This window comes from Montipora capricornis, chromosome 8 (assembly GCF_036669925.1).
Source record: "Montipora capricornis isolate CH-2021 chromosome 8, ASM3666992v2, whole genome shotgun sequence".
NCBI classification, from domain to species: domain Eukaryota; kingdom Metazoa; phylum Cnidaria; class Anthozoa; order Scleractinia; family Acroporidae; genus Montipora; species Montipora capricornis.
This window is the reverse complement of record NC_090890.1, coordinates 53,458,673-53,485,725: the sequence shown is the minus strand read 5'-3', so window position 1 is coordinate 53,485,725 and position 27,053 is coordinate 53,458,673. Positions and strand designations below refer to the sequence as shown.

General features: G+C 37.2%; 2 protein-coding genes, 2 long non-coding RNA genes and 1 pseudogene across 8 annotated transcripts in view; 2 read left to right on the top strand and 3 right to left on the bottom strand.

Annotated features, from left to right (window-relative positions):
- The window catches only part of LOC138013520 (single-stranded DNA-binding protein 2-like), a 93,090-nt gene that overhangs the window by 1,117 nt on the left and 64,920 nt on the right, over positions 1-27,053 (top strand). For 4 of the 5 annotated variants that reach the window (XM_068860616.1, XM_068860613.1, XM_068860615.1 and 1 more), the window contains 2 exons: positions 1,227-1,294; positions 6,607-6,659. The gene's annotated coding sequence lies outside the window, so the exon portion shown is untranslated. The remainder of the gene's footprint in view (positions 1-1,226; positions 1,295-6,606; positions 6,660-27,053) is intronic. The other variant, XM_068860614.1, reaches the window with a different exon arrangement.
- LOC138014146 (NKAP family protein CG6066-like) lies at positions 9,363-13,585 on the bottom strand. The gene is made up of 5 exons (XM_068861165.1): positions 13,046-13,585; positions 12,282-12,355; positions 10,806-10,897; positions 9,920-10,029; positions 9,363-9,743 (listed from the first exon to the last, which is right to left on the bottom strand). Exons 1-5 carry the CDS (start codon positions 13,583-13,585, stop codon positions 9,363-9,365), a joined length of 1,197 nt encoding a protein of 398 aa, XP_068717266.1.
- LOC138060090 (uncharacterized) lies at positions 13,879-18,673 on the top strand (annotated as a pseudogene).
- Positions 19,702-21,956, bottom strand: LOC138060091 (uncharacterized). The gene is made up of 3 exons (XR_011134290.1): positions 21,688-21,956; positions 20,739-21,081; positions 19,702-19,829 (listed from the first exon to the last, which is right to left on the bottom strand). It is a non-coding gene; the product is annotated as an uncharacterized lncRNA (long non-coding RNA).
- Positions 23,132-23,993, bottom strand: LOC138060592 (uncharacterized). Its single transcript, XR_011134389.1, has 3 exons — positions 23,920-23,993; positions 23,758-23,821; positions 23,132-23,304 (listed from the first exon to the last, which is right to left on the bottom strand). It is a non-coding gene; the product is annotated as an uncharacterized lncRNA (long non-coding RNA).

The window sequence follows — 27,053 nt, the reverse complement described above, 5'->3', positions numbered from 1 at the left end:
TTGAGGAGCGCGGAAAACCGGAGTACCCGGAGAAAAACCTCTCAGAGCAGACGCCAAGTCTGGGCAGTAGTGTAGCAGCTCTCGTAACCTGCTATTGTTTGGTATTCTAAGCAGCTTCTATTGTATTTGAGTCTAAGTCATTGTTTCAATTCTTTAGTCTTTTGTTTTTCGCTAGGGTAGCGAACCAATCATGTTATACATTATGAGAGCTGCTACATAAACCAGTCTGGGAAATGAACTCAGGCCACATTGGTGGGTGGGGTCTTCCATCAATAACCCTACAAGGTTAGCTTCATGACCTGACAAATTAATTACTGCAAAAAATTTATAATTGTTTGGTGGCAGCTGTGGAAATTTGACCTCCTGGAATTCATTGTTGACACCTTACATGTACGTTACAAACTTGTCTGGAAGCCTGGTACTGGTACCATTTCATTCCTAAGTGGGCCACTTAAACTCGACCACTATAAAAGGCATGGTACCTTAGACTTACATGTACGTGGATGATTTGTCAATCAACTGTGAATGCATATAGAGCTTTGTGATTATTTGTGCAATAAAAGCCCCTTATATATAGCATTATGTTGTTAGATGTTACAGTATCTGGCATTATTTTTTTTTAATTCCCAACCATTTTTCCTGAGCTGGAAATATCTTTTTGGGATTCTGTCTCTTTGCTTCTGTCTGTTGATTGCCATCTTGTACGTTAATCAGTCTTGTTTGAATGAAATTCACAAATGAAAGCAGAGCATGAAAAGACCCTTTTGTAGTGCGTCTTCATGTTTAATTAATTTTCTCTGTCTAATGCAAGGGGATTTTTCCTTTCAATGCATGGAGATCTCAACTGTGTTATTTTAGTGGCTGTGCGATGAATAAACATTTAACCCATTGATGCCTCAAATGCCCTAAGATACCCCCTTTTGACGAGTAAAGACGTCTGGCGTGAGACAGAATAAAATCTGTTAAGTCTCACTTCCAGATGTCAATGGGTTAAATGGAGAAAAGCTGGGAATGTGACTTGTGAAGCCAAAATTCAATTTTGGTACCGGCAGAGAGGTGCTCCAAACAAAAATTGATAAGTACTTTTATTACATCCAGAGAAGAGCAGGATCTGGTCAAATTATGGAGCATTCTCTCTCCTTCAATGGATCACATGAAAATGTCTTAAGTCAATAATGAGCAATATCGTAATGATCAGTAATGACATCCTTGACCTTTTTGTTCAGTTGTTTCAATGACAAAGAAGAATGCTAATGTTGCATTGCTGTTTGTCTTCCTCCACACGATAGTTCAGGTAGGTTTAAAAATTAATGAATTCATGCTAAATTATATGTGTAGGTTTACTTTAGGGTCAAGTTTTTTTCCACTGGTGCAGGTTTTTGCAGTAAAGTATGAAGCTTGAGTTCCCCAACTCAGGAAATCAATTCCTTTTTCGTTGAGTTTACTGTAGTTGTTAATCAGCTCTATATTTTGAAGAAAGAAAGAGGAAAACCCAGTAAATGGCCATTTTCAGCCATCGCCCGACATTTCTATAATAAAGGCTTAACAAAAATCTCAAGATTTTCAACAAGACTTCTTACACTTTTGCACATTTCTTTCTGAAGAGATGCAAACAAGTTACTTCTTTGATGTCATTAGTTACTGGGAGCCAACTGGTTCGGCCAAAATATTTTCTGATAAAATTAATCAATTAGGCCCGCTAAAACACTTGGTTACACTATGAAGAAAGATTTTTGAAGTACTACACTCTAGACACTATACACTTTCGATATTTAAAGAAAAACTTAAAAAACAGGAAAGAAATAAGCATTATAGGAACTTGAAATTTCGACAGATGTTTTGGAAATGAAAATAAAATGAATGCCTTTTTTTTTTTTTTTTTGCTGTTTTGCGGTTGATATTTGAAAATAATTATCATTTGCAAAAAAACTGTTTTCCCTGGCAGCGCCGTTTGTTAAATGAAAAACAAAAGAAACCTGTGGTGTCTTTAATTAGTTGAATTAGTGATCAGAAGCGATGCTTACTGTACCTGCATTTTGTTCAATAGATTATTGCAGCAGTGGATTTGTCAGTAGGTTAATGGAATAATGCACACACTTTACTGTGCTTCGTGAAAAGTCAACTGGTTTCCTCCAGCCAGTTACTGTTTTTAATCATTCAGATTATTACTGGGTTGCCAGTATGGCAAACCCAGAGGGAATCTGTGTTTCATTTGTTGGTTTTATTTTATTACTGGGTTGCCAGTATGGCAAACCCAGTCGGAATCTGTGTTTCATTTGTTTGTTTTATTATTTTTATTATTTTTAATTTTTTTCCGTGTCGATAAAAGTCTTGCCTGTCACTTCCCTGCTACAAAGTGTTGTCTTTGTGCATAGAGCCTTCTACACGTATTTTCTTAGGATCGAGAGGGTAGTGGGAAATGCGTAGATTTCTTTGGTGGACACAGTAGAACGATTAATTTAACCGGCGATATGGCGTCGAAAGTCATGTAACGCGAATGGCGTTTTAGTGAATCTTTGAACAAAATAGACCCTTATGAAGCTCAATAATGGCAAGTCAATTGGATACTGAACAAGACAGGCAGTGGAATCTTGAAAGCGCTCAGTAATGGACTTCGACAACAATCTGTCGCCCGTCGAGCCGAAATCAAAGTGAGCTGCATTTCTAATTTTTTTACCAAGTGTGCTGTTGTGTAGAACACTGAAACCAAAAGGAATATTCACTGGTAACTTATGGGTTCAACAAAGACAGAACGAATTGAACACCTTAAGTGGATCTGTGATCAACTCTACACAGTCTTCAGGTAAAAAAAATGATTGGAATGTGATAGCCAAGAATTATTTGAAAGAAAGCTTGCCGTCTATTTTGTGCTTCATTATTCAAGGAAAAGGTTCTTCATGGAAACAGTTTGATCCTAAAATTGTAGTTTGTTGTAATATTGCGCATATTTGACACGACTGAGTTTTTTCTCTTCACGCACGTAAAGAAATAGGAAGGGGTTTTTGCCTCTAATTGCAAATATGTTGTTTGTTTGAAAAAATTGTTCGCTGGAAAAGGTGGCCTTTATGAATTCATCATGTTTTATAATACATGTGTATTACGTGAGCTTACCGGTAACTGGATAGTTTTAAAGGCAATAATAAAGCATTTTCGTGTCAAAATGAGGTTAGCGTCTTTCTGTTGTGCTAACTTAATTAAATATAAGTATACATTCTGCCTCGTGAGTTTGTTATTCCCGTTAACCAGCAGTGGCGTCGAAAGTCATTGCAACGCGAACGGCGTTTTAGTGCATCTTATGTTGTTTGTTTCAATTTAATGTTTCGCTGGAAAAGGATTCTGTGATATTTTCTGCCTTTGTGAATTATAATATCATGTTGTGTATTGAATTTTCGAGCTTAAGGTTGAAATGTGATACGGGAGGATATTTTTAGTATTGCTCTGTAACCAGGAAAGGTTTCACGAAAATAAACAGGTCTGTTGGAAGCATGCTTCTTTTAAAATGAGCCCCAAAATCAGCAAAAAATTGTGACGCCGATGAATAATAAAGTAGGTGCTATTTCCAAAATGATGGAATTACCTGGTGATAAATAGCCTTGTCTTTGAGAGTAAATTTTTGACTTAGCAGAAACAATGGTCAATCCCGGGGTCAACCTCAAGGTTAGTGTTTGGGCGATTGTGATCTTTGTTTTGACTTCCCTCATTTATTGTCAAACTTTATAACACTTCACAGAAAAAGAAACTTACGAAAACCGGGTATCTTGCCATTTTGACACAGATGCTTCTGTTTGGCCAGTAAACATGCCGCGGTAACGTTATCACGGCTCCTGCGGATTTCCGGCGATGTCACTTTCGATTTTGAGATTTATTTGTGCAACCAAAAGTGAATGTACATGTACATTCGTAACTTTTTATATTCTATATTCACGGTTCAACAATTAATGTTATTTTCATGTCGCAAATAATTTATGTTATTCTCAAGCAACCGTCCTGGAAACTTCCTTCTGCTCTTTCTAGAAATTGTGTATCAATTTACCTTTGCATCAATACTTGTTTTTTGCATAAAGCAAGCTAACAAAATCTGTACCTTGCTGAGTTTGCATTTGTTAGCGTTAATAGTATTTTTGGTCCAAATGCTTCTGGAACGGTGCACGTACCACAGGCAACCCAGTGTACCCTCACGGAGGGTCTAGTTATTATTATTTTTTCCGTGTCGGTAAAAGTCTTCCCTGTCACTCCCCTGCTAAGTGGTGTCTTTGTGCATAGAGCCTTCTGTGCGTATGTTCTTAGGATTGAGAGGGTAGTAGGAAATGCGTACATGTAGATTTCTCTGGTGGACACAGTAGAATTATTAACTTAACCGGCAATGGCGTCGAAAGTCATGTAACACGGATTGCGTTTTAGTGGATCTTTAAACAAAATATACCCTTATGGAGCTCAATAATGGAAAGTCAATTGGATACTGAACAAGACAGGCGCTGAAAAAAAAAACTGGAATCTTAAAAGGGACGAGTAATGGACTTCGAAAACAATCTGTCTCCCATTGAGCCATAATCAAAGTGAGCTGTAGTTCTAATATTGTACAAGTGTGGTGTTTTGTACAACACTGAAATTAAATGGAAAATTCTCTAGCAACTTATGGGTTTAACAAAGACAGAGACTTAATTGGGCCTGTGGCTGTGTTGTCTGGCTTATTTGTTTGTACTCAATTCTGCACAGTCTTCTGGTAACAATTGGAAATTTCACTAATTATTCTTGTTAGTCAACAATTATTTGAAAGAAAGCTTGTTGCCCATTTTTGCTTAATATTTCAAGTAAAGGGTTTTTCAGTAAAGGGTTTGATGCTGAACACTGGTGGGAAATTTATTTAGTTGCATTTTTGACACGGAGTGTAATTTGACATGATTGAGTTTCTTGTCTTCACGCACGTAATGAAATAGGAAGGGTTGTTTGCCTCTTATAACAAATAATTATGTTGTTTGTTTCAAAAAATATTTCGCTGGAAAAGGTGGCCTTTATGAATTAATCGTGTTGTGTAATATGCGAGCTTAACTGGACAGTTTTTATGGCAATAGTAAAGCATTTCATGTCAAAGTATTAAAGGTAAGCGTCTTTCTGTTGTGTTAACTTAATTAAATATAAATATACCATGTGGCGTAAAGTTGATTTTCTACTCTCAAAATTACTCCAGAATCTAATTTTTGCGTAGAATATAAACCTTTAATAGGCCTAAAAACTTTACTTTTCTTTAGGCCTAAGTAGGCCTAATTAGCATTTTTGAATGTTTAGGATAGTTTTCTTTATGCCTAATTAAGCCTAAATAGGCCTAAGGTTACCTTTTATGAATGTTTAGGATACTTTCTGTATAGGTTAAATAATGACCTGTGACCTGTGTTTTGTACCTGCTGAATAACAACCATGTTCTCTTCGCCTGATAAACTCGCTTGAATTTGAAAGACAAATTTTTATGGCAGTTCGATGGATTTAAGCTTTAAGTACTGCTGCAGGAAATTGATCGATCGATTAACAGTGTTTACATGCGGTCGTGCAAGTTCATCTAAACATTTCTTCTCGCAAACAACTTCGTATGTAGATTTCACGGCCTAAATGTTGCCACGCAAAGGCAATACACCACCGCTAACCGCATGCTGCCACTCAAGTTTATCGAAACATTTCTTCGGCATTATCTCCGAACGAAAGTACAGTAAAATAATGTAGATTTCATGGGCCAATTCGAGGGTTAAATGTGTACACGCAAAGACAATAACAAACCACCACCAACCGCATGCTGCTGCGCAAGATTATCGAAACATTTCTTCTCTAAATCAACTTCAAATCAAAGTACAGTGCATACAGATTTCACGGGCAGATGTATGCACGCAAAGACAATAAATAAATACACCAACGCCAATTGCATCTGGACCTAAAACGTTAGTGTCAAGTGTTACATGTACGTTTGGGAGCGCGAGTGTCTAGATCTTTGGAAACAGGTGAATCTTCGTAAAGTTTTCGTTTATGCAGACACTTACAGTTTTCTTAACCTTTGCGAGATGAACATCTCGTCTCTAGAGACGAGACTCTCATCTCGAGAGACGAGAGACTCGTCCGCACGGCCACTTGCAACTAAATCTAGGAATTGCACTCAGTCTGGTTTCACTTCACTTACCTGAAGTAATCGACCATTACTTGTAACAATTATCCAAAGCTAACCTTTTTAAAATGGGTGCTTAGACTTATTATACTGTTGATCAACATCGTTTAAAATAGGTGTTTAGGCTTAAGTAAGAACTAGTTTCAATGCTGTTTACATATAGACCAACATACTCATTTGAAATACGGTTACCGTAGTATTTTTAGGGTAGTCTATTTGGGTAGTCCGCTGGGGTTGTCCATGGACTGGGGGTCAGTGTTTTGTCCACCACCATACATTGTAGTTGTGATTGTCTGAATTACGTTGTACTTGCCTGAAGAGATACAGAGTAGAAAAAGGCTGATTTGTCTTTTCGTTATACTTAAGTCAAATGTAAACAACCTTTGCAAATTGTAGTTTGAATTAATAAAACATAGCACTGGATTGAACCGTGTGTGTTCTTCGTTTTTTTTTTAAAGATCAACCCATGCAAATGAGCAGAATGAATCATCCTAGAGTTCCTGTACCGCTGGTAAGAAGATTTAAAAAAGACAAAAGGGGGCTCTTTTTGGTGATGGTCTTGAGATGAGTAGAGTAGTACCACTGGACGAAAAAACGGATTTACCCGTGTAGCAAATTTGGAGCTAATTTATTGCAAATGCCACATTTGCTCAGGTTTGTTCACATTTGCTATGAGACGGTGTATTAAATTTTCCTTGATTTTGCAAACGTAGCAAAGCTGGTAAAGTCCGCATTTGCTACAAATTTGCTCCTTTGAGTAAAAACAATGATATTTTCTGTTTTTTCAAAGCATTTACAGGTGTAGCAAGTCTGAAGTAAATGCGGACTTTACCACCTTTGCCAGATTGGTAAACATGATCAAAAAACGAATTTTGAATGCTTTTTCGCTTGGAAGCAAATGTGATCAAAGTATTAGTTCCGCATTATTTTTGCTTAGTTTAGTAAATTTGATCAAAACATCACCTTTACACATTTTTGCTCTGCCTGGTAGAAATGATCAAACTATGATTTATCACACTTTTTCCCAGGGTAGTAAATGTGATCATACGCGGCCTTTACCACCCTTTGCCAGACTGATAAATATGATCAAAGAATCACTATTGAATGATTTTACCCAGGAAAGCAAATGATACCAAAGTACCAATTTTCCCATATTTTAACCCACGTGAGTAAAGTTGATCAAAACTCCATTTATCATAATTTTTCTCATGGGTAGAAAAAGTGATAATTTTATTTCCCCACTATTTTGCACTTGAAAGTAACTTTGTTCAAATAAAACGTTTCCAGTATTTTTTGCCTAGAAGTAAACGGCACCAAATCGGTAGTTTTGCACACTTGCGCAGAATAACAAATTTGATCAAAATATCATTTTTACACACTTATAACAGGGTAGCAAATTTGATCAAAATATCATTTTTACACACTTAAGAACAGGATAGCCAATTTGCTCAAAATTTCTTTTATTCCAGATTTTTACTCACGTCACCAAATTTGAATACCACTTTTTTCAAGGTTTTCACAGTAACTGCACTCAGTTCAACACAGTTTTGCAGAGATCACATTTTTTTGGAACTTTAAATGACTAGTTCTACATTACAGGAACAACAGAATTACCAGGCATCAAATGACTTCAATTCCTTTAATGCCATAAAAACTATAAAACATGATTATGTTTCTGTGCATATAAAAGAAAAATCTCTATTTAAAAGTCCACATCAATATCCACAAATTATATGATGAACTTATATAAACATTCTAAAATAAAACTGCAAAAAAGCGTATTTTAAAGTCACAGATAATTATTAATTGTCAATAATAATTTCTATTTCACATGTTTATTATCCTTAACAATTATTCACTGAGTATTTGAGGAAAATTTAATGTATTCCGATCTTCAAATGACTACTGAGACTAAAAATTACTGTTTTTACTTGAAAAAGCACTGGCACAGTTAACAATCATTTACATATATTTTCTTTGGACACCAGCGTAAACGCAATGATTTATTAAATTTTACAATAATCTTTCCACCATCTGAATCAGGTACTGTAAATGACGTAATAAATGCTATCCTCAAATAAACGCCTGAAATTGCAGAACCACAGACCACATGTAAAATAGATTGGCTTTATTGGGGTGGGGGCTCAGAAATATTATCTATTCTTCCTGCACCAAAGATTTTTATTTTGGTTTTGCACCCTCTTCCCTAGCCTAGAAATTCCAATTCAGTTTCAGCCATTTCCTACAAAAATGTAGCATTTCAGACACCTTCATTCCAGCGGCCTTCTGTGGAGTGGTTAAGCATTTTCTGCAACTATGTGAACATGCTCACTTAGGTTAAATGGTAAACACCACAGGTAGCCAGAGCTCGCAATTTGTGTTGACCTTGTAACATAAACAGCGACGCATGTCATGTACAAGTAATTTGAGCATCAGCATCCATGGCAAAATTATAAGGATTTGTATGGGGAAAATTTGAAGGCAAAAAGAGGAATTATCAATTAAATTTCCTCACCTGAGTTTCTGTTCCATCGGTTTCTCTCAAATTCAGGTGAGGAAATTTTATTGAAAAATCATTCCTAATTTTGCCTTCAAATTTGAAACAGTTTTTCCCCATACAAATCCTTATCATTTTGCCATGCACGTGACACACATCACTGTTTATGTTACAAAGGTCAACCAAGAGAAAATGAGGGGACAGAGAGGGAGGCTCCCCGTCCAGCCCTTAGGATATGTCATGTCCACGAAAGTTATTTTTAGACGAGCGGAAGTCTTCCGAGACGTCCGCATACTGGCCTATCTCGGTCCGATGCTTGAAAGAAAATAAATATTCATCAGCCTTCCAGGTGCGCCGTCATTTTCTCTTTTCAATGAGAACCTACGAGCGAGGCAAGACTGCACGAGGAATTAGCAATTTGTAAATATTGCACAGAAAATCATCTTTTCTGCGTATTCCTTAATCAAATAATCACCTTATAGGCTGTTAGCCAAAATTATCTTCAAAACTTGAGGGAAGATATAATTTCCTGACAAACCACGACACCTACATGTAGTCAAACCAAGTCACGAATCAAAATATCTCCATTCAGGGCCGGAAGTATGAATCCATGGTTTCTATTAATTGCCGGGGATTAACACAAAATTTGAAAAATTTTCATGCAGGTCATTGTTTTGCAAATTTAAACCTGTTGTTTGTCATTGCCGTTGTGGTTCCTTAAACTTCCTCATGAAGAGCTAGAAGAGCAAACTCTGGAGCATCTTCTGGTGCTTCCCGTGTTGAAGGAGGCCCTACTGTTCGCTCCATGCTCATCCAACTGCTTCTTGGGGTTCTTTTCCTGATGATTTTTCGATCGAGGCGGACAATTAAAGTATTCACTTCAACACTGCGCCAAGGAAGTGGCCGTACACACAATTTTTTCTTCTTTGGTACATCCTGGTCTGAACCGGAAGTATCACCTGCATCTTGTGAATCCGGTTCAGACAAGGATTCCTCAGATGACATGTAATCAGCTGTTAAGACACTTCTGAATTTTTCCTTATCAGCCTCATTTATGCTTGTTGACTCCCTCAGAGCCTTCTTGCGGTTTGTACGTTTCTAAAGAAAGAACAAAGAGAATACATTAACAATCAACACAAGAGTAACCTATGGTACAAAGTTGTAGCAATAATCTTACAGCTCAAACCAAACATGAACTAATGAGGCTCTGAATAATTGGTGATACATTGTACATGTATTCACGTACATAAACGTTTTGTGCGCTTGATACTTACCATGTTCTTTCGACTTCTCTTCTGCTGCTCCTTGAGGAATTCATTTTGTTTATTGTTTGCAACAACTTTTTGTTGCCGTTTCTTTGTCTTAAAGTGAACCCGCATTGCAGCTAAATGAAAAAAAAAAAAAGAAACTGATGTTAAATACAGTACACTAAAAAATTAAACTCACATGAACAACATTGTTATTTCCAGCTTTTAACTCTTTTCTGACAGACAGAATTTGACTAAAATCAAGCATGTTTGGTTAAAATTGTACAAAAAATTAATATTTATTACACATCCGTCCCTAAATCAACATTAACACTAACTCGGATATGATATGTCAAGCCGAGAAAAATTTTCATAGTGCCCAGTCATAGCAAGAAAATCTTCCCACTCAGTAGCCAATCATCAAATAAAAAGCAAAATATACTATCTGGTAAGTACTTCATGTAAGAAAAGTTCCCCCATTGCAACTGCTGACCAGTTGCACTGGTATATTATTTTACCACGCTGGGTGGCTTTCTTTTATACAGTCATACACTTGAACTGTCTGATTCTGGAAAAAAACCTAAAAAAGTTCTCATCGAATAGTCAATAGACATTTAGATCAACTGTGATGTGTGTAGATTGTAAAAAGCTCATTAAACTGTCAACAAAACAAGTTACTTTCATAATTCTGGATATTTAGTTTTGGAGAATTTTTTTGTACAAGTTTGACCTCCTACTGTACTCATGCATAGCTTACAGGGGTTAATTCATTAGCATTTTACAGTTTTTGACCAATTCTGTGGTAAGATTTTAACATTGAAATTTTACTAAATAAAGCAAACGATGAGTACACACAGCAGGGCTTTAAATACACAAAATATTCTTAATAAAACACAACTAACTTAGAACATACCCTTGACAGTGTTTGTAGGTGTCTCAGGGTCTGTACTACGGATACCATTAAGAAGTTCATCGTTGACAGTTTTGTTAATTGGATCAGCAAAGCTGAAAATAACAAAGGACAATAATTTTTGCAATTTTAAGAGCTTGAGTTTAAGTTACTGTCTGTTTATAAACACAGTATTATACACTTTTGATCCAGTTTTGTCTATGTTAAAGCTTATCACAAGCACTATCCTACACTGTATGTTAGATATCAAAATTAACATGTACAATGTTAAGTAAAACTGCTGAATTATTCTTGTGAAAACTACTGCCCACAAATTGGTTGAATAGTACACTGTATTAATTGAGGTCACTCAGCAAGGTCCATAAGGTTCAAAGATCGGGCAAAGGCCATCACTCACAATATGCACCAAATTAAGATCTCACAATTACATGTAAAATGTTCACAGTGTAAATAAAACTGCTGAATTATTTTCGTGAGAAAGTACTGCTTGCAATTTGGTTCAAGAATATTAATTGAGGTCACTCAGCATGGTCCATAAAGTTTAAAGATCGGGCAAAGGCCATCACTCACAATATGCACCAAATTAAGATCTCACAATTAAAATGTTTACAGTGTAAATAAAACTACTGAATTATTTTCGTGAAAACTACTGCTTGCAATTTGGTTTAAGAATATTAATTGTGGTCACTCAGCATGGTCCATAAAGTTTAAAGATCGGGCAAAGGCCATCACTCACAATATGCACCAAATTAAGATCTCACAATTAAAATGTTTACAGTGTAAATAAAACTGCTGAATTATTTTCGTGAGAAAGTACTGATTGCAATTTGGTTCAAGAATATTAATTGTGGTCACTCAGCATGGTCCATAAAGTTTAAAGATCGGGCAAAGGCCATCACTCACAATATGCACCAAATTAAGATCTCACAATTAAAATGTTTACAGTGTAAATAAAACTGCTGAATTATTTTCGTGAGAAAGTACTGATTGCAATTTGGTTTAAGAATATTAATTGTGGTCACTCAGCATGGTCCATAAAGTTTAAAGATCGGGCAAAGGCCATCACTCACAATATGCACCAAATTAAGATCTCACAATTAAAATGTTTACAGTGTAAATAAAACTGCTGAATTATTTTAGTGAAAACTACTGTTTGCAATTTGGTTCAAGAATATTAATTGTGGTCACTCAGCATGGTCCATAACGTTTCAGGATTGGGCAAAGGCCATCGCTCACAATATGCACCAAATTAAAATCTCACAATATTTAAATGGTTAAGTAAAACTGCTGAATTCTTTTCATGAAAACTACTGCCTGCAATTTGGTTCCATGATATTTTAAGTAAAATAATTTGTGTTTACTCAGCTTGAAGGTCAGGCAAATGTCATCTCTCACAAGATAAACAAAATTAAGATCACAGCATTACACATTACAAAAAACAACATTTGATAGAAATTTGCTTGTTTATGTATCATGTACCTTTTAGAAACATCCCATGCAAGTTTTTCACCATCTGCCCCTGTCAAGCTTTTGTACACCTCCCTCACATTGGCCTGAAACAGACATAAAACACTTAAAATACACAAGGCAATAATACAAACACTGTTTACGGTAATTGTGTTACACACACTTTTGCAGTCGCCTTTGCATACTTATTACTACAATTCAAAAACAATGTCGTTTACAATGTTAACAGTGGAACACTGTTATTAAAAGAGCACTGTCATGGAGGTTTTGCTGTTTTCAGCTCCATTCGTCGCTTAAATAAATTCCTGGTACCTTAGTCCTCCCCGAATTGCTTCCGATGGACTAACTGGAACATATCAAATGAATGATGGCTCTGAGAGCAAACCATAATGAATTTTTGCCAATATTTTCAAGGAATGGCTCTAGAATTTGAAAAAACTGGCTATTTTTTTTTTAAATTTCAATCCATTTCCATCGTAGGTGATAGGCGGCATTAAACGGTTTTAGTGTAGTGATATAGTCCTAGGCAACAAAACTACACCATTATTTTGGGGTTCCATTGATGCAGGAATATTTCAGAAATTTAAAATGACGCCAAAATACCGTGACAGTGCCCCTTTAAATATGACCACCACTCGCTCAAGTCCATGAAAACTTCTTCGCTTTAACAGCGTGTGCTATTGCTAGATACAAAAAATAACTGCACAAGCTTTCCTTCAGGGCGAAAGAAAGTAGTAATTAGGGGGTGGTACCGTCAAAATTACAAACTGACTTACTGTTAGCTCTTTCGACAGGCATTTTGGTGGGGGTGGTGCTGTATTTTCCCGCTCTTTCCTAAGTTCCTTTAACACGCGATGCTCCATCCGATTATTAAAATCCTCCTGGCTTTGACGCTGGCTTTCAAAAAAGGCTTCTAGTTTGGCTACAAGGTCGCCAGTTTCGCCACTGTCCCGCATTGAAGCCAGATTTAATTGCTCCAGGCAACGATTTGCGTTATTGCGCCCTGGAGCTCTCGGTATTATAGCGACTGGTGTGGAATTCGAAGAGCTTGTACTGGTGCTAGGAGGAGGTGTAGTTATAGTTAATGTCGATTCTGCATCTATATCGCGGCGATTCTCACGTGGCGTTCCAGTAGTAGATGATGTGGATGCTCTGTCTATTTCTCGCTCTTGATGATCACTCTCCGCCAAGGAATGCGAGGAATAAAAGCGGCCTACAGCTCGTTCTGTATTGCTTGATTGGCTCCTGGACGTCTGATTTGATTTGGGATTCTGCTTGCGATGCCTACTAGGCTTATTTGGCGGCAGTCGCCCCATTTTCAATGTATTAAACGTACGTAACTGAAGTTGACTCGCGAACAACGAGGCGAAGAGAGAAAGGACGAACTTGTGACCCGCGTGAATTCAAACAGCGCCACACAATCTTTTTATCTGTCAACACTGTCAGTTTGGACCAATGCAAAGTCAAACCTTTTTCCAACATGGCCTTCCATTGGATATTTATTAGTTATCTGTTCATTGTTTAATTTGCAAGATCAACCGCTGATGAATTGAATCCAAGGCTCAATTTGGAGAAATCAGATTTCATTTCAACATGGCTCCAACTAAGCGGCGGTTTTGCCCACATTGTAGAGAGAATGTGTCTGTTAGAACGTATCAAAGGCATTTTGATATCTATTTCAATACAGAAGAAGGTGAATGGCGTCAAAAGGAGTCTTCAGACGAAGACGATTGCTTAATGCAAACAGATTCACGGTCTGATTTGTTTGAAAGAAGTGAGCCAGAAGAGAATGTGGACACCGGCACGGACAAAGATGTCAACAGCGAGGCACATACGTGTACACAGACGGGATCGACACAAGGTAAGAGCTGAGTGGCCCTTTATGTTTCTTTTGTTACCCCTACTTGTCAAGTCAATCCGTCTTGTTTATTAAAATAGCGACCAAGCAAAACAACAACATGATTTTAAACGCAAATTTTCTTATTTCTACACATTTTACACGAGTTAAAATTTTTTACTGTAAGCATCATTAAATTCCTAAGTCAAATGCCGGTGATTCAACTTTTTTTTCCTCCAAAAATAGGCCTGGTTGACATGCAACATGAGCAGATGCACTGACTTGTTGTTAATTAGTGTCTTTTATTCTAACAATAGGTACTAATAAGCCACTGCATTTGAGTATGTTGCTTGTGCTTATGCTTGCATACATGTAGTTTGTGTACACCAGCCTTTAAGGTCAGAACACAATAGACAACAAGTCGCTGCAACAGGTCGCTGTGAGAAATGGCTCTGTGAGTACACACGCTGCGACAGTGCTACAATGTACTTTTACTCATCGATTTTAATAAAAATACCCCAAGTCACACAAAGCGACTTGTTGCTGAGACCTGTCACTGCGTCATGCCGCAAGGACTTGTCGCCTTGTGTGACCCTCTATATGATTTAAGGGACAAAGGTGATAGCATGCTCACAACATGCTTCGACTTGAAAACAAAAGAAACTGGCCATAACATGCATGCTCAGCATGCTATATAGCTAGAGCACACTTTAATGAGCTTATACGTTTGTTTTATATAACACACATGAGTGTGAGCAGGCAAACACAAAAAGTGTGTTAACCTTGGAAACACAAAACCTAGCATGCGAGAGGACACAGCACACTAGTGTGTTAGTGTGCACCACACATGTTAACTCAACCGAAACTAAACCGAAGCTTTAATTATCAACTTCCAAACCAGAAAAACAAAGCTGAAACATTTGGCCACAAACAAGTTTCGAGGATTTAAATCAGACTCTTCAATTACTTTTTTAATGAGGAGGAGGTCACAATTTTAGCTACATGTACATTTCATTTTATTGTAGAGTGCTATTCTGTGTCAACTTGCATGCTAAGCATGACATCGATCACGCTCAACCAAAACAAAGACCAAGTGTGCTAACTTGACCAAAACAAAAAGTAGTGTCATTCATTGTTTTAAACATCATATATGCGCATAAAGTGTGTCTTTGGAATGCTAAGCATGTTGTGTCAGGCTTTGTTACTGAAATCATATGGAGGGTCACATATACAGTTGAAGCTTAAGTTTTCATCTGTGATGTGACACTTTTTCACAAAGCAACTCTGGTAAATTGTTTTTTTGTAACATTGATTTTATCCTTTTCGCGAACTGTGTATTTACAGTTGTATGATCCTGTAAAATTAATGACAAGAAACCACTTGTTCTTAGGCAGTGTTTCAAAGAGTCAATGCATCATCTATTTTTTTAATTGAATAGCCAGGTAACACACCATAATAATAATAATAATAATAATAATAATAATAATAATAATAATAATAATAATAATGATAATAATCACTTTATTTAAGTTATTTTGGCAAGCACAAGTGCTCTACTAATTGCAAGACTGCAAATCAAATTAAAGGAAATCAAATTAACCAAATAAGATGTTTGTCCTCGATGAGAGGGAAAAACCTCTCTGAGCAGAGTACAGAACCAGGAAACTCAACCCACATATGACATGGAGTCTGGGAATCGATCCTGGGCCACATTGGTGGAAGGCGAGTACTCTCATCACTGCGCCAGCCTTGCTCCCCTAACCAACCCTCCAAGGTTCAAATGGATTGTACATACATAACACAAATGCACAAGTTATACATGTATTAAAGTCTGGATAAATAGTGATAAATATTTTATTGCTCATTACATGTCCTTGTGACCAACAGATACCGGAGGTGTTTTCATTAAGAATCTTGAAGAAGAAGATTGGCGTTTACTGAATGATAGTGATTCAGATTCGGGTGATTTTATGTATCATGAAAAGATGAGACCAGATGTTCTGCAAGAATTTTGGGACATTACAGATGAGGATGTCAATGAAGACTTCCCTCAAGGCCAGAGTAAACTACCTTCAGTTGATGTTTCTGAAACATCTAGAGTGAGCAGAAGTGCAAAAGTTATTGTTCGTTGGATGCTTATATTCCTGTGTCTTTGGTCATCATTCTGCTCACTGTCAGACAATGCATTTGAGGTGCTCCTTGCATTTTTACAGGCAGTATTTGATTCCATGGGAACTATTTTTCCATTAGTGGCAAGTTTTGCTGTTTTGTTTCCAAGGTCAGTCCATTTGCTTCGCAAACAACTTGGAGTTGATCAAGACAAGTTTATAAAGTATGTTGTGTGCCCTAAGTGTAACAGTTTATACAACTTTGATGATTGCTACGAGACGTCACAGAACAAAGGTTTCAAAGACATGCTCTTTCATCCAGTTTCCACACCATCGACAACGTTTTCGCAGAACTGCCTGCTGTGGGGAGCCACTTCTGAAAGAGGTTTCATTGAAGTCTGGTGAAAATCTAAAAGTACTTTCTTCAAAGGCCTGGCTTTGCTTTAAAATGTGAATTATGGAGAAGTAGGGATATTCCAGAAGGATTTCTGGCAGACATATTTGATGGATGCATCTGGAAGGACTGGCAGTATGCCTATGGAAAACCTTTTCTTGCAGCACGCAGAAATTATGCTTTTATGTTGAATGTTGATTGGTTCCAGCCATTCAAGCACTCTCTATACAGTGTTGGGGCATTGTACATGGTACTGATGAATCTGCCAAGGACTGAAAGGTTCAAGCCAGAGAATGTGTTTTTGGTAGGGGTCATTCCTGGACCACATGAACCCAAACTGAACATCAACACTTATTTGAAGCCCCTTGTTGCTGAGTTGAATGCCTTGTGGGAAAATGGCTTAAGTTTTAAAGCACACGAGTCTTCTACAGCACAGATATTCCGTGCAGCACTTCTTTGTGTGGGCTGTGATGTCCCAGCAGCTCGGAAGGTTTGTGGTTTCACAGGCCATGCCTCTAACAGTGGCTGTTCCAAGTGTAAAAAGTTTTTTCCAGGAACAGTGAGTACAAAGATAGATTTTTCTGGATTTGATCCCTCCCCTCCAAGAAGTAACCATGAGCACCGACAGCAAGCGCAAGATATTCTAAACCAGACCTCTGCAGGTGATTGCTCAGACTTGGAGCAGAAGTATGGCACTAGGTATAGTGAATTGATGCAGCTGCCGTACTTCGACTGTGTGCGGTATCATGTTATCGATCCTATGCACAACTTGTTCACAGGTACAGCAAAGCACATCATGAGGAACATTTGGCTTGATTCTGATAGGCCATTACTAGAAAAGAATGACCTCATTCAAATGCAGGAAAAGTTAGACAGGATTAAAGTCCCAGCCACCATTGGAAGAATGCCAAAGAAAATAAGAAACAGTTATGGAGGCTTTACTGCTGACCAGTGGAAGTCATTCACTGTTCTATTTTCTGTGTATGCACTTTGGAACATTTTACCCAAGCGTGACTTGGAATTGTGGCGTGATTTTGTCTTGGCTTGCACATACTTATGCTCAACAGTTTTAACAGAAGCCAAAGCAATGCTAGCTCATTCACACCTACTAAAGTTTTGCAAGCGTTTCGAAGAGTTGTATGGAAAGGACAAAGTTACACCAAATATGCATTTAAACACTCATCTTCTTAATTGTGTCCTGGATTATGGACCAGTATATGCATTTTGGCTGTTCAGCTTTGAACGTTACAACGGTATCCTTGGAGACTTTGGCACAAATCAACGGGCAGTTGAAATACAGCTAATGAGGAAATTTACTGCAAATCAATTTATGAAAGACATTCCACTTCCAACTGCTTTTGAAGAAAGTTTTAAGCCACTGCTAACAAGACTGGCCTCTAAACAGTCAGGAAGTCTGACAGACCATTCATCAGCTGAACAGGCTTGCACCTTTTCACAAGTTATTCGTGCTAGTTGCCTCTCCATTGGTCCAGTGCGAAAAGGTCATGAATGGTCCTGTGCTGATTCTCTGTGCAAATGCTGTGGATCTTCCTTTAGAGATAATTTAGATGCTGGTAGCCTTGTTCATCTAAAGAAATGCTACACTGCGATTTTCAATGGAGCAGAAGAAGATTCGGTAACACCTTACTTTGAAAGGTTTACCGCTTGCACATTTAATGGAGACTTGCTGGGATCTTGTAAGTCTAGAAGTGACAGATCTGCATTTATCTTAGCGAGATGGTGTAAACTTGGGGGAACAGTTGACAGCTCTGGAGGTGATTTGAGGCCTGGAGTTGTTGATTTTTTTATGAAGCAAAATGTGAAAGTAAGTGGGCAGTATGTGCCATGCATACTTGCATCAGTGCGTTGGTTTCAAGCACATCCCTCCCGACACTCCTAAGGAGCTCCAGTTGAAGTCTGGTGCAAGGATCTTTTTGAACCAGAAGGAGATGCAAGCTTTATACCTGTTCAAAGAATCTATGGAAAATTCACCCCAGCACTTGAGATTGTTGAGGAAGAAAATGTTCTTGTTGTTTGCCCCCTTCCACGCAAGCTGCAATGTTAGTGGGGTATTCTTAAATTTGAAAGGACTTGGGATTTCCAAAGTTTAGTGTACTATACAATGCCTAGGAAAACTAAAAATCAATAATAACCTTTACCATCTCTTAATGTGAATGCATTTTGGGCCTTGCTCTTGACAGGAAATCATGCCTCAACTTGAAAGGAGGTTTATTTTGACATCTACATCTAATATTTAACAGCACATTCAACAACATGACCTGAAGGTTGTAGAGTGCTAGGTTCTCAAGGAAATTTTGAAAAACTAAAGATAAGCTAGCCAAAAAACAAAGTGCATTGGTTTCCTATCAACTCAATGGCCACAGGTAAAATCCAGCTTACAGTGTATTTGCATGAAAAATAGCTTTAAAAAGTCAGTTAGGCTGATTGTGCACTCAGCCCTTCATTTCAGCATGCGAAAAGGGAAATTTCCAATGAATGGTATTAACCCTTTATCCCCTAAGAGTGACCAGCATCTATTTTCTCCTTTTAATATCACTGCTTAATCAAACACAAGGGTTATGAGAATATAGGAAAAGATCACCAAGTTATAGATGTCTTGATTGTTAAACATTCTCATCATCAGAATAATAGAAAAATTAATGTATGGAGAACATGTAGAGAATATGCATGCTGATCTCAGGGTTGAAAGGCTTGAACTTTTAAATTTATTACATGTACACAAATCACACTGGGGTTCTTATTCAAGTACTGGGTAATTGCAGTATTGCAGTACATGTAGTTAATTTCATCAAAGCGCAAACATTCAAGAAGGAAAAACCTATCCTAAACATTTTAAATCAGCAAAAGCCTGTTTTCCATAGCTTGGATATTTCCGGTATTTAAACAAGACGACTATGGAGCAAATGTCAAGTTACTACTCTGAATTTAATAAATTTGTATTGCAATGTGGTTTATACACAAATCATATAATTTATATTAAACATATCAAATAAATTACCTGCAAAGGTATTCAGATTTGTCGCAGGTAAAGCAACACAAACAATGTCTGTAAACTTCTAATAAACAGTTAACGTTCTAATGTTCAGACTGCTAAATTATACAATTTAAATCTAGTATTTCTTCATGTACTATAAAGGTACAGTGTGGATGTTGACCAATTTCCTTGTGCTGTAACAGCATAAAGTGTAGCTGTCATGTTCCTGAAAAAGACATCATCTTCATCAGTATTATAATGGTGCAGCAGAATGTCCTGTATGCTGTACATGTACAGTCAAGGTTTTCATTAAGAATTTTAGCAGTAGGAGAATAGTTTTAAGTAAGAGGAGAATTTCATGTATTATAAAAGAGCAAATCTCTCTCAGGGAATGAGTAAAATGTAGCCAGCCACTTAAGAGTAGGAGCCGGAGAATTCTCTGATCTTCGATGCCTAATGAACACCCTGACATTAACAATGGCGCCACAGGGCACAAGAGCCATAAAGTAAATACTGTACAGTTGTTTCAAAACAAGTCCGGCTATGTGATTACATGTCGCTGGTTACTCTGGTCATAGCAATCAGCTCGGGCCTTGCAGCCCCTCACTTCTCACAGCCCCCTTCATTTCCAGAGTCTGATGCCTACTTCAAAACATTTTAAGCCCCTGCTGTTAAGTTAGTTATGAAAGTAGAATATTGAGAACTACTGGACATTGCATTAACCCTTTGAGCCCGAAGAGTGATCAGCGTCAAATTTCTCCTTGTCATCTCACTATTTAATCAATCAGGGAGATTGTGAGGATTAACAATATTATCACCCAACATGAATTTCCTTCATATTTTAAGACCTTTTCCCCACTAGTGCTATAATAAATGTATGGGAACAAGGAAGAAAAATTTCCCTTTTGATATTGGGGATTAAAGGGTTAAAATCATTAAAGTCACTAAATTCAAAGTTGGATTTACTACAAATTATAATTTATGGTAAGGGATATTTTCCAAGGGTAAACAAGGTCACCTTTAACGGGGTGGCATATAACTACCAAACTGTTGTTACGGAAGGTTTCTAACAACCATATTTTGAAAATCAAAGCTTATAAAGAAAATCTTATTTACTCTTTGTAGTTCCTCTTACCAGTTCACTGATGTCCAAGTGGGTTTTTTAATAGTCTTTGTAACTTTTTTTTATTTTCAAAATAATTTATGAAAGATGAATACAGATGGTCCTTCATTGGATTGAATTGAAGTTCAGGTGGCAAATCACCAAGAGTGCGATATTTCGATAAAGAATAAGATGCAGCGTTGTGGCATCTTTCTTGAGATTCTTCAGCTGTTCCAGGCTCTTTTTCATTTGAACTGCAATGATCCTCTGCTTGACACTGCTCTAAACTTGGCTCTTGATCATTTTTCCTCTTTTTTAGAGCTTTATGTCTTCTTTTCAGGTAGTTATGCCTTGATTCTTTCTTGTGCTTTCCCATCTATTTAATGAAACCTACCATTAGTAATGTTCATGCTATTTTTTTATAGAATACCTGGCTATTGACAGCCCTGGAAACCCAGGGCTAGAGAGTAGGGAAGAGCTTCAACAGCAAAAAACTCTCATGAAAAAGCATAGAGAAACTTAGAGGAGCTGCTGTGGAGTGGAATCCAGATATTTTGAACCTTAGAGGGAAATAGAAATTGGTTAGGTTAACCCTCTTGTTTATTAGTAAACCATGTTTATTTACCATACAAAATGTAGGTGTTTAAAAACAAAACAAACAGTAAATTTAATATTGTTCAATCAATTCGCGTCCCAGTCAGAGAGCAGCAGGATCACTGGTCATTTTTGTTATGCAAGCATGTTTAGCCATGACTTGTCAACTGAACTCCAGCTTGGATGTGTATGCTGGAGTTTGACCTAGCCAAAGATAGTCAACGAGGATCACGAATTTCAACATGTCTCATCTGCAGTTCACCTAACATGATTTTAAATAGTCACATTTGTTTATTCACAATCATTGGGATATAATGAACTCACACCTGGCCTTTCGTTTAAGAACATTGGCATGATAGCTCATGCAGTTAGAGTGCTGTACTATTACCTCAGAGGCCATGGGTTCAAATCCTGTGTCAAGCCAGAACATTTTTCAGATTTCATTTCAACTGTGCCAATCACAGACTTCACTCGTAGTAGCCCTCATGTATTGTTAAATGATTGCACGCGTGAAATGACTTTTGGTCAAGCTGCCCTCTATCCTGAGTGAACAGAAAACAAAAAGCAACTAGCTACTCCATATACAAACATGTCCCTAGGGCTCTTCCAGTTAAGCTTATTTTTGAACTTTTTTTGTGCGTTAAGATTCTTGTTCGCCCCTGTTATTTGCCCCTGGTTAAGCAGTTTAACCCTTTAAGTCTTGGTATTAAAATGGAAATTCTCCTTACTAATCTTAGCTCATACACAGGAATAAAAATTGACATTCCAATATGGGAAAAACATTGGGAAAACATTGGGAAAACAATGGCAGATTATTGGAAATTCACTTGTAAAACCAATGTTGGAAAAAGAGATACACTTACCAACATTGGAAAGACATTTCATAGTTTTCCAAGGTTGGTAGTCTAACTTTAATCAACCAAGGTTGGTAAATTTAAAAAAATTCAACATTGGAAAGAACATTTCCAAGGTTGGTAGATGTACAATGAAAGTCCAACATTGGAAGCAGCATTTCCAAGATTGGTAATTGTAATGACAGTCCAATATTGGAAACTGTTTTCCCAAGGTTGGGAAATTGAAATAAATAAGATCCCAACATTGGAAACAGTCTTTTCAAGGTTGGAGAATAAAACAGAAGTCCAATATCGGAAAAATCATTTACAAGATTGGACAGCCAGTAATTAAAATTCCAACATTGGAAGCTTCATTTCCAATATTGGTTAAATATGTAGTGATATCCATAATTCAATCTTTCCTGGCAAGATTAGTGGTTTGATCAGTATTCAATAACTCCAACATTTAACTTTATCATGATTAACTGTTCTTCCCAGTTTATTGCTGTTGTGTCCTGTTTACAGATCAACCAGTTTACAAACATAAGAAACTTGAACCGAAAAAAAGCATTTACATCATCTACTGTTCCAATGTGAACTTTATACAATGTAGAGCAAGAGCATCATCAGACAAAACAAAATTAGCTAAAAAATATATCATCAGTTGCTATTAGCCATCAGCCACTTTCAGCAACATATATAACACATATAGTGGAAGCTGCATTAGTCAGCCTGCTCTGGTTCATCATCATAATCATAATCTGGCCCTGAATCTGTTTCATCAACAGACATAGTAGATCCTGAGGATGAATCAATACGATCTGAACTGCTGGATTCAACTGATAACACATCTAGTTCCTTCTCAATAAGAACCTCATTTCTTGAAAGGCATTTGAAATTTGCACCTTCAGCAACTTGAATCATCTTCTTCGTTACAAGTTCAGATGCAATTTTCAGGACCAATTCGTACTTTCCTTTGCCTCTATGCTTGATTTTTAGTTCTTTAGCAGCTGGAGCAAGATGGTGTTTCACACTCAAACTTCTGAAGGTTGGCTTTTTGAAAAACACTGCACAGATGATTTGTGAGCTGTATGCAGATAATAGGGATACGTCGTTAACACCATCACTGCTGCAGGCTTCGTCAGGACTGGGTTTTTCAGTGTCTGTTTCATCTTAAATGCCAAAAACAAAAGACACCCTGTTACATCTTTGAAATCTGATCAAATAACTTGAAGTAACAATAGCTCCTTGATTTCTTGCAAAGAGTGTGAATAGGCATGTACATGTAAAATAAAATATAAAAAGAAAAGCTTTATTTTAAAAAAATACCTCATTTACCGAATCTAGATTAAAATTGATGTTCCTAACAATGCACAATGAATAAGTCATAAAAATTCACAAACTGCATTTTTGCAAGAAAGTCTGGCAGCCAGGATGAAGCCTTGAGTATTTTTTTTTCGGGGTAAAATCTCACGTTTACATTTTATACCTAACTGTCTTGTAAGGACCTTTCCTCTGTGTAAATTTTCATTCCCCAATTCAAATTTTACTTTATTACATATACTAGATAAAAGTCTTATCATAAAAGAAAGGAATGGCTGTCAGTGGCCATATCCTTTCCTTACCAATGCTCTCGTTTGCATCTGTTGTCGGACTTGACAGAGCTCTCTTTGCAGGTGTCCTGGATTTCTGCCAAAAAGAGAGAAAAAGCTTAATGCTCCATTCTTAAGTTACAAGCTTAATAGGATGTAAGTAGTACTGGTATTCCTTACAAGGACTAGTTGTACCTCAAAATCATAACCATCAGTAAGTTTTCTGTTCTTTTCGACTGCCCACTGTAAGATGTGGTTTCTGATTGCACCTGAAACATCAAACAAAAACAATTCACATGAATTAAAAAATCAAACAAATTCAAACAAACAAAAGACAATAACTGATCTTGAATATCAAGTCAAAGGATAATGCTTCAGTATAATTGTGTACACTAGCATTTTAACAAAATCTACTAAAAAATTACTGTGGCATGGCTCAATCAGGGATAAAAAACATTCACTTACTTTGCCCAAAGCCAATTTTTTTCAATGTGCATATGGGTTCCAATGAAGACACTAATTCTGAGAGAATTAAGCTGTTTGCATTGTTACTCCGGAAATACACTTTATTGTTTCCAGGCCATCTCTTAGAGCATTCCTTTCTTATTAGCTTGATCCTGCAGCATACACAATGAACATTTCAATACAATAAGGCATTTGCATGTACTAGTCCATAATTACTATAATGTCATTAAGTATGTGCTAATTATGAATGGTAATGCAATTAACAAAACAGTACTCACTTGGTGTGGTACAAGTGTTTGTCTTCAGCATTCATTTCTTGTTTATCTTTTCTTGTTAATTTGGCTTTCATACCCTTTGAAGGACTGTGATGGACAGACACTGGACTGGACTGTCTTTCAACATGTGCTAAAAATAGTAGAAAAGGTAGTTAAAAGATGATGTTTGTCAGGCATTATTAGAAAGGAATTTACAAGCACCTAAGTGTTCCTTTAAAACGTGATACCAGGCTGTACTCTTAATCAGTGCACAGTGGCCACTGGCTGTTAATTTTTTTTTTTAATGAAAGAATTAAAAAATGTTTGCGTCTAATTGAATTCTTAACATAACCTCTACCCACTCCCCTCAACTGCAAAGGTCAAGGGAATTTAGTGTGATTAACTACATATTTTTACTTCTACTACTTTGCTCAGAGAAATTGGCAAGAGTTCATAGGAAATATTTTACTTTTTTGTTCTCAATTTAGTGCCCATAATACTGGAAAACAACTTTTCCAAACTTTAAAGTTTCTCGAGGAGCTTCCAAGATCCCATATTAGAAAGAAAATCAGTTTCTCTTAAGTACTAATCAACCTGGTGATTACTTCACTTCTTATTGAAGTCCTTGCCTCTGGACTAAAACTTGACTAAAGTCATGCTCAATGGCAATGCCTGATTGCCTGATTAAAAGGCAGTCAATCACATCAGAGGAAGATAGCCGAGACTTACAGTGTAGTTGTTTGATACATGCCAAGACAGCGAGTTGTTTTCCAATTGATCCTATACCAATGTCCTTGAGACACTGCCTGTCTACAAGAGCCAGTGTTTTACCAGAAATTTCATTATCTAAAAAGAAGTCACTGTAATAAGCAATGAAAAGATAACAATTCAAAGCGTTTACATTAAAATATTAATACAGCATCTGCCACTCTGGAAGGAATCAGATTAATGAGCGAGGAAAACACTCAGCTGTGAGGGGAATTAGCCTTTCTCAGTTTGCCATAAGTATGGTTTGCCGCTGTCAATTTGGTTTATTCGTCTCCCTCTTTTCCTTTCACTCCTTATAACAAACAAATAGCAAACGAATAAACCGAAAAGAAAAACAAAAAATCAATTCAAACTACAATCAAAAATACATATAATTTACCCTGAAGAAGTCTTGCTTCATCCTTCAAATCTGGATGGTGAGAGTTTAGCCACGATGCTACTTCAGCAGGACTCCATTCCTCTGATTGTTCAGGAAAAGGGCAAAGTAAAAGTCAGAGAAAAGTTATCTGAGAGTGAGCAGAGAGGAATGTGAACGCTGAACCTTTTTTAATTTAACAAAGGGTGAATCCAAATCTGCAGTTCGCGACACAAACTTCAAGTTTCCACTGGTTTCTATAATCTAAGGATCTCATTTTTACACTTTCTGTATTTAACTACAAGGTTATCTTTCATTAAACTAAGAATCCACTGATTCTAGCAATAGCTGTTTCCGTAATACGAAAAGGAAGTTAAGTTATTGGGGTAGTTAATGGCGCCAAAATTAAACTTATGTTTTACAAGATCGACACAGCAAAATTAAAAGTTGAACAAGTAATGAAGACTGCCAAGTACTATCATTTACAAAATATATCTACCTGGTTTGTTTGAAGACACTGCGTCGCTATTTTCAGCCATGACAAAAGGAAATAATCTCCAAATTTGTCAGAACCTGTGGGACAACCTGTGGTAGTTCTTCGAAACACAGTACTTCTGTGTTTTGGCGCGTTTACTTTTTCAATCCCAGATCTCCTGATCCACTTTGAATTATACTTACCAGACCCCGCGCCAAATGGAGAGAACATGGCGGTATCGATAGGTTGCGATTCTTTTCTTTCTTGCCGATCGTTTTTTTGCTTTGGACGCCCGGGAAAAATGTAATATGGAAGTGGAAGAAGACGTTTCACTTACCTCCTGTTATTGTCAGCTAACCGCCGAAGCTAGAGATATCAGCAAGAAGGGAGAAAAACCTCATGTGCACTGTCCATGTCACAAATGCAGTGGCCGGGCAACTTGGCGTATGACCGCATGGCGGCATTTACAGTCTGAAAGAAAACAGTCATCTCAGCCTTCGCCTGCGAAGAAAACACGAACAACATATGAGGAATTGGAATGCTCATCTTTGGAGCTTCCTGTGGAGTATGAAGACCAAGAATTTGAACGCGAACGTGTTTTGTGTTTTTCAGACACGTACAGTGAATTTCCAATACACGCATCCCGTGATGTCTGTGCCGCTCCCTTAGGCCATGATCTTGAAGATATTTCATCCAGTGACAACAGTACTAGTAGTGCTGGAGGTTCCGATTCAGCTGATGATGATGGCGATTCCGGACCAAGTGATGATGAAACAGTCTTGGTTGGCAGTGATGATGAGGAAAAAAACATAAAGAAGTTTGTGGAGGATAGTGTTCTTCGCTTGGTAGAAATGAAACAAAAAATGGGCTGTTCCATAAATCATTTTGAAGAACTTCTGCATTGGGGTAAAGATTTGCATGTAAGTGGAAATGATGATGCTGCAATTCACTGGCCAAAAAACTGGGATGATGTACAGACACTGTTAAAGGAACTGGGATTTTCTGAACCGAA

What these genes read in the sequence shown, in the direction of transcription:
- LOC138014146 (XM_068861165.1), bottom strand. Translation starts at nt 13,585, where the DNA reads ATGGGGCGACTGCCGCCAAATAAGCCTAGTAGGCATCGCAAGCAGAAT. An exon ending in GCCTGTCGAAAGAGCTAACA is followed by an intron (nt 12,356 to 13,045) that starts GTAAGTCAGTTT and finishes TGTCTGTTTCAG; the next exon opens with GCCAATGTGAGGGAGGTGTA. An exon ending in ACCTACAAACACTGTCAAGG is followed by an intron (nt 10,030 to 10,805) that starts GTATGTTCTAAG and finishes TTTTTCATTTAG; the next exon opens with CTGCAATGCGGGTTCACTTT.